Source organism: Garra rufa, chromosome 16 (genome assembly GCF_049309525.1).
Source record: "Garra rufa chromosome 16, GarRuf1.0, whole genome shotgun sequence".
Taxonomy (NCBI): Eukaryota; Metazoa; Chordata; class Actinopteri; order Cypriniformes; family Cyprinidae; genus Garra; species Garra rufa.
In genome coordinates this window covers 27,995,436-28,003,570 of record NC_133376.1, presented here as the reverse complement: position 1 = coordinate 28,003,570, position 8,135 = coordinate 27,995,436, and the positions used below count along the sequence as shown (strand labels likewise).

General features: G+C 39.6%; 1 protein-coding gene across 1 annotated transcript; it reads left to right on the top strand.

The window, feature by feature from the left end:
• The first annotated feature begins 1,988 nt into the window (after positions 1–1,988).
• Positions 1,989–6,714, top strand: LOC141288622 (uncharacterized). Its single transcript, XM_073820788.1, has 3 exons — positions 1,989–6,189; positions 6,266–6,330; positions 6,418–6,714. Exon 1 carries the CDS (start codon positions 3,097–3,099, stop codon positions 4,102–4,104), a length of 1,008 nt encoding a protein of 335 aa, XP_073676889.1. The 5' UTR covers positions 1,989–3,096; the 3' UTR covers positions 4,105–6,189; positions 6,266–6,330; positions 6,418–6,714.
• The last annotated feature ends 1,421 nt before the right edge of the window (positions 6,715–8,135 follow it).

Below are 8,135 nucleotides of genomic sequence, written 5' to 3'. Positions count from 1 at the left end.
TCTAGTACAAAAAAATATGGGAAAAGAACAAAGAACAAAGTATCCCTGAGGATAATAGATACAAATCTGGCAAAATCCTGTTCATTCTTTGATAGCATTAATCTTTAAAGGTGTTACTACATTTTCCTATATAAAGTCGGAATTGCCAGTGTTATTATTGATGTTACGAGGTGACCTCTCCTCAGGCTGTGTTCAGTTTTCTGTGTCTCTCCACATTTGTAGCAGGCAGTTTCATCAGAGGCCCAGCTATGCGCTTTATGTCTGAGATAAGTTGCTCAAAGCACTGAGCCAATTTATGAAAAATTCCCAGTTACAGCTCTCTATGGTTTTACATGAGATTTCGCTCAGTTTTCATCATACTCCAGATTTTAGGGGATCGTAATTATCGAAAGGATTGAAATGATTTGATCGGAGGATTAGCGGACGGTGTCAGTCAGCCGCTTGAACTCAATCATTTATGTGCACAATGCAATCATTTTTTCACCCAGTGTGAATGTGACTGCTACTATCATGCCATTTTATCAAATCATAGTCTAGTGAGAGTTCCCTGATTGATATCCCATGTGTTAGAGAAATTTGTATGTATCAGATATTGATAGACTCTTCATCTTCCTGGTATCTGTGTATTTGCAGAATCTGCAAAAAGTTAATTATTTTACCAAAATCGTGCAAAATTCATGTTATTTTTCATTAAGTACTGACCTGAACAAGGTATTTCACATAAAAGACGTTTACATGTAGTCCACAAGAGAAAATAGTAGTTGAATTTGTAAAAATGACCCCGTTCAAAAGTTTACATATTGATTATTAATACTGTGTACCTGAATGATCCACACCAGTTTTTTGGTTTGTTCTTTTTTTTGTGTGTGTTTGTTTTTTGCTTAGTGATAGTTGTTCATGAGTTCTTTGTTCATCCTGAATAGTTAAAATGCCCACTTTTCTTCAGAAAAATCCTTCAGGTCCCACAAATTCTTTGGTTTTTCAGCATTTTTGTGTATTTGAACCCTTTCCAACAATGACTGTATGATTTTGAGATCTATCTTTTCATTTAATACAGAAGGTTCAAACTCTCAATGATGCTTAAGAAGAACACACAATACATTAAGAGACTTGAATGTGAGGATCAGGGTAAATTTAACTTATTCTGTCTTCTGGGAAACATGTAAGCATATTCTGTAACTTCTAAAGGGCAGTACTAAATAAAAAAATATGACATTTAGGCAAAATAAGAAAAATGTATACATCTTCATTCTGTTCAAAAGTTTACACCCCTGGCTCTTAATGCATTGTTTGTCTTTCTAAAGCATCAGTGAGCGTTTGAACCTACTCTAATAGTTGCATATGAGTCCCTCAGTTGTCCTCAGTGTGAAAAGATGGATCTCAAAATCATACAGTCATTGTTGGAAAGGGTTCAAATACACAAAAATGCTGAAAAACCAAAACATTTGTGTGACCTGAAGGATTTTTCTGAAGAACAGCGGGCAGTTTAACTGTTTAGGACAAATAAGGGTCTCATGGACAACTATTACTAAACCATTTGTGGCTCATTTAGGTAACAACACAGTATTAACAATCAAGCGTATGTAAACCTTTGAACAGGTCATTTTCTATAAATTCAACTATTATTTTCTCTTTTATGTGAATATATATTATTCAGGTCCATACTAGATAAAAAAAAATAACATGCGTGTTGTATGATCCCTCTTATTTTAGTAAAATAATTAACCTTTTGCAGCTTCTGCAAGGTGTATATAAACTTTTGACCTCAACTGTATACGCTTTTACTCAAAATAACTGAAATAAAAAAAATCAATATCAAAAAAGGGCATGTTAGGTCTATTTTTGAATGCATCGAATATAAAGGTACAGAAGAGAAGAACAGTTGGTTTTTTTTTTTGCCTTTATTTAAAAGGACAGTCAGGGGGAGGTTGGAGGGACTCAAACTTAGGCACTATAATGTCAAAGCATAGGCTATTTCTCCCGAATGAGACACTTTTATTGCTGTACATTGTGTTTTATCCTGTTTCACATAGGAAAAACGGACAAATATCCCTTTGAATTGAGAATTTAGAGGAAAAAAGTTGACAACCAGAATAAATAACTTCAGGGATGGTATACTGGTGCAGAAGAGTAACTGAAAATAGGCAGACTGGATCTGAAAAGTTTTATCTCAGCTCTCTTTGAGATTTTTGTTTCTTTGCAAATAGATGAATATGAATCAAATTTAAATCCTTACAGTCAATTGTTTACTTTGAAGCTGTGCCATATTGACAGACTACCTGGCATTGCAAATATTTAAACCTATGATGTCTGGACTCTGCACCCCGATCAACACATATTCCAAAATAAGCCTTGGAAAACAGATTTGAGATGTCTAACAACATGTGACTTTCAGTTAGCTACTTTTAATCAATAATTCTGTTTTTATATTTATATTTGGGGGGGGTTTGCCTTTATTTAAAAGGACAGTCAGGGGGAGACTGGAGGGACTCAAACTCTGGGCTTTTAAAGTACCATTGCACTATAATGTCAAAGCATAAGCTATTTCTCTTAAATGAACCACTTTTATTGCTGTGCATTGTGTTTTATCCTGGTTCACACTGCTAAATTAAAAACTTGTGAATTAATTTTTTACAAGAAAAAGGACATTTAGAGGAAAAGTTAACAACCAGAACAAATAACTTTAATGATGGTATACGGGTCTGTCACAGTTCTGTCTGTTTTGTCATTGGTTTTTCCCATTTGTATTCCCCTGTCATTTTGTAATCATTTGGTTTAGTCCTCGTTTGTGTAATCACCGTCACCTGTGTTTAATCAGTTATCACCCTTTATAAGTCTGTCTCTGTCTATAGCACTCTGTCGGTCTTTGATATTCGTTGTACTTGTTACGTGTGTGGAAGTTCCTGCCTGTTCCTGCCTGTTACTCTAAGTATATATTAAAAGATAGTGTTTATTGTTATATTGTCTCTCGTCTCGTCCGTCCAGCACGTACACTTGTAACAGAAAAGACCTAATGAAACAGTCACGGCGTTTTCCCCCTGCGTTTCCTTTCCGTTTTTGTCTCAGTGTTTTTTTTTTTTTTTTTTTTACTTTGTTATGGATGACCCCAATGTTTTCATCATCCTCCTGAAGCAGGGGAACCGCTCTCTCGAGGACCACACAAGAGACTTTGTGTTCTACGCACCGTTCACACATTACCCGGACAGCTGCTTGTGTACATTCTACCGGGCTGGACTTAACATCGCTGCCAAATCGCAGCTGTCCGGGGAGGGTCCTCGAGAGAGCATCGCCGATTACATCGAGTGGGTGCTGGCGTCCTGTGGATCGACCTGGACTATCGGCATCGTCAAGGAGGACGTCAGCCCCACTCATGACCCAGAGAGCAGCCAAACATCACCCCAACATGCAGAGTATGAACCCGAGCGCACCGCGAATGAGGGACTAGAGCCGCGAGCGACAGAGCCAGAGTCCTCTCCGGCTGATCAGGTGCGTGAGCCGGCTTCAACATCTGCGATGGTGGATTGCGACGTGGAGCAAGTGAGGAAAATGGAGAGCCCTGCCCACTGCAACACCGTTGGGGGTGAGATGGATAACTCTGGGGACCTTATTGACTTCTTTTCCGAAGTTGTGGAAGAGAACTCTTGTGACTTAATAGACTTTTTCTCGGAGCCACTGACCTGCCTAAACCTGCCTCCCACCCGCCCTCTTCTGTCTGGATCTGCCTGGTCTCTGCTGGTTCCGCCCAGCCGTCCTGAATCCCCGCTGGTTCCGTCCAGCCGTCCAGAGTCCCTGACGTCACCAGTCAGTCCCCTTGCTCACCCTCAGCCCACCATCTGTGCAGTGGGCTGCGGCCCCACCACGGCTCTCAACGCCCTCAGCTCCACCGTCGCCCGTCGGTCCACCAGCTACACTGGGCTCCGCCCTGGTCAGTCGTCGTCCCTCCGTCACCTCAGGACTCTGCTCCTCCGGCTGTGCCTCGTCACGCCGTCCCACCGGCTCCTACGGACTCCTCCCTCCCTCAGGCACAGCCTCCATCCTCTATCGCTCCGGCTCCGCCCCGGACCTCCGGAACTCCGCCTCCGCCTCGGCCGCCAGAGCCTCTAGTTCCGCCTTGGCCCTCCGGATCCGCGGTGTCGCCCTGGATCTTCGCTCTCCATCTCCGCTGCTCCGCCTCTGTCGGTCGGCCCCCTGGAGTCGGCGGTCCTTCCTCCACCATGGCTCCTCCCTCCGTCGGCTCCACCGTGGGCCGTCATCCTGGCTGCAATCTGGGTCCTGTTGAGTTTCTCCTGCTTCGGGTCCCTCCTGTCTCCTCCCTGGCTCCTCCCACCATCGTCGCCCCCTTGGACTGTCTTTTTTGCCCCTTGGACTTTTGTTTTGGTCCCCCTCCTTCGGTTGCGTCCTCCGCCGAAGCCCCCTCCCTCATGGGCTTTATGTTTCTCGTTTGCCACCCCTCTCTTCTTTTTTTTGTCTTTTCTACGGCGCGAGGACGCGCCTATTCGGAGGGGGCGTAATGTCACGTCCAGCACGTACACTTGTAACAGGGTCCAGAGGAGTAACTAAAAAAATAAGCAGACTGGATTTGTAAACTTTTTATTTGTTCTCTTTGAGATTTTTGTTTCTTTGCATATAGATACATATGAAATTTTGATAATCCTTACAGTCACTTGTTTACTTCAAAGCTGTGCCATATTGACAGACTACCTGACATTGCAAATATTAAAGGATAACTGTTGCCAAAATGCAACCTGGGCTGTTTTTTTTTTTTTTTTTTTTTTTACTGTAAACGAGACAAACTTATATCTAAAAGCATAATTACGACAAACGAGCCGTTTTTGAGATTGACCGTGATTTAGTTTTGTGGTCAGTGGCCGGTGAATGGGAATACTAGGGGCATGCATTTGAGCGCATCAAAATCGATATTTTTACAACACTAAGAAGGCTCGACACACCATGACACTTTGCTCGAAGTATCGCCTGGGTCTCTACACATGAACTCCAGCATTGATAACATTGTTTGTGTATACAGAGTTTACTAAAAAGAAAGTTTTTGAACAACTCACTTACACTGTTTGGGTTTCCGCTCGCAGCCGTCTTGCCAGTCAAGAAGTGTCGATCTCCGAATGCGAATAAACGGACGCCATAGGACGAAATATTAGGCTTATATGAGGCTCTTTTTACAACTAGAAGTTTAATATTGTTTTTCACTTGCGACAAAACAACGAATTAGCCGTGCATTTATATGGAAATATGCTTTAGGAGCTATCCATCCTCGCATTCGGAGATCGACACCTCTTGACTGGCAAGACGGCCGCGAGCGGAAACTCAAACAGTGAAAGTGAGCTGTTAAAAAAAAAACTTTCTTTTTAGTAAACTCTGTGTACACGAACAATGTTCTCAATGCTCGAATTCATGTGTAGAGACCCAGGCGATACTTCGAGCAAAGTGTCATGGTGTGTCGAGCCTTCTTAGTGTTGTAAAAATATCGATTTTGATGCGCTCAAATGTATGCCCCTAGTATTCCCATTCACCGGCCACTGACCACAAAACTAAATCACGGTCAATCTCAAAAACGGCTCGTTTGTCGTAATTATGCTTTTAGATATAAGTTTGTCTCGTTTACAGTAAAAAAAAACAGCCCAGGTTGCATTTTGGCAACAGTTATCCTTTAAAACCTATGAGGTCTGGACTCTGCACCCCGATCAACACATACCCCAAAAAACGTTTTGGAAAACAGATTTCAGATGTCCAACAACATGTGACTTTCACTTCATATTAGCTACTTGTAATAAAAAATCTCTGTTTGTTCACAGTTTTTTTTTTTTTACTTTTAAATTACTAATTTATAAAGAGATGTCTTATCAATAATGTTCAAAACATTGAGTGAATAGGTTATTTAGAACATTAATTTAGATCAATAAATTCTGTAAATACTAGATTATTATATTGAACATTGTTCAGTTTTTGTTAGCAATCAACATCCTTTTGTAAAGCTTGCATTGTGTTTAACCAAGAAGCATGAGCAACATAAAAATCCATTATATGCTCAATGTGTAAGCATAGTGCAAAAATCAAAGTCACTTTTTATTGATTTTTCTAGTTTGAGGACTTGTTAAACATTTCTTGTTAATCAGGTCACATGTTTAGGTCTTGTGGGGTTTATAATAAAAACTGCAGTCCAAACAGCAGCTGGTTAGTAACATTACAGAAGAGTTTTTAGAGCCTGTTTCATGTGCTACTTTTTTCATGATTTTTGATTCTCTTACAGCTTATAAACAAAAGAAGACAGCTGGCGGAACAACATATTTGTTGTGCTTTGTCAAGAAGAGCAAGGTATGTTGTCACAACACAATTTTCCTTCATTATTTTATTCATTAATCTCCCAAAAAAACAACACTTTTTATATGTATTGCTTACCAGGTCATGGGGATTCATCACTCTATTGTGATTCTGCTACTGGTCCTGTGTGCCTCATTGTCCACTCATGGCCAAACAGAAGAAGAAATGGAGCGTAATAAGAAATTCATCAAGCAGCATGTGTTTGGATCCATGTCTGTGCAGAGATGTGACAGCGGGATCCGTACAAGACGCATCACACGATCCCAAAATGACAACAGCTGCAAAGAAGTTAACTCCTTCATACTAGCAAATAACAACTAAGTTAAGGCAGTTTGCACCGGAGGAGGAACTCGATTACCTGAAAACAGAGACTTTTATATGAGTAACAATCCATTTCCTGTAGTTACATGTAAATTAATCAGTGGGGAGAGACACCCCAAATGTAAATACAGAGGACACAGCTCCAATCGAAGGATCGTTGTGGGGTGTGCAGGCAATTTGCCAACACATTATGAAGAAGGCATCATTGTATAGATGTCAAATCGAACATAGTCTGATCTACCTTCTCTTTAATGCAAGTAAGCTTATGGGTGAGACTTCCGGTTCATTAGCTGCTAGGGAAATAATGAGAAAAATAACAAAATGCAGTAAACAGTACAAATTATTTGCACTACAAACCAGTGTGTTCATAATTCAAATAATATGGTAAGACACATTAATTTACAATATCAAGCAGCAAAACAAGTTGTTTTGTACACCTAAAAATAACTGGACGCGGATGAGACCGGAAGCCAAACCCATACATTTTACAAATGGCCCACTCTTATGTGAAGAAAAAGGTGGATAGCTTCCTATTAATTTACTGTTCCTTTATTAATAGTTAATTTTTATTGACAATGTTATTCGTTGGTTACTGTTAATGAACTGTTATTTAATCATGTCAATTAAAACACGTACTCACAATCAGATAATTAGCTATTAACATGCAGTAGCTTATACACTGAACAGTAACGTGCAGTAGGCTAAATAAAATGTTTGTTGTTTTTAAAACATATTTTTGACATAATTTGTAAAACAATTTCAAAGTAATTTTGTATTCTCAGAAGCATATTCAGTTATAAAACTGGTTTGTTGTATTTAACCCTTTTGTAGAACAGCACAAATGTTCATTTTATGAATAAAATGGAATAAAATAGAAGGTTTCTTTGAGTTTAACAGTGCATTATTTCCAGTGTTGGGCTAGTTACTCAAAGAATGTAATATATTGCTCATTACTAGCTATTCCTTTAAAAAGTAATAGTGTTACTTTACTTATTACATTCTGGACACAGTAATTAGTTACTACTTACTAATTTGTTACATTACTTTTCTTCACCCCTGGTATAAAAAACAGCGTATGCTGGTTAGGTAGTTTTGTTGCTGGGATGCTGGTTAGGTATGTTTTGATGCTGGTTTATGCTGGTCCTTAGCTGGTCATGTGCTGGTCAAGGAAAAGACCAGTTTAAACCAGCATCCCAAAATCTACCTAACCAGCATATGCTGGTTTCTTCAACAGGGACGCCCCACAGAAGTTGTAACTGTTTATCTTCCATGAAAAATTCTTCTAGAATGTTACTAACAACATATTTCTGCCTTATCATTTGACCAAAATCCACACTGGATCGCAGTCAGAAGTTATTACAAACAATCAATAGTGATGATAGTGACATTCAAGTAGAAGTGTTGTATTAGATTGTAATTTCTTCGTTACCCATTTAGGATTATATTTCAATTTTGTATTTTGTCAAATACATAAGTTT

Bases quoted from the DNA above. Each gene is read 5' to 3' on its own strand.
- LOC141288622 (XM_073820788.1), top strand. From the start codon at position 3,097: ATGGATGACCCCAATGTTTTCATCATCCTCCTGAAGCAGGGGAACCGC.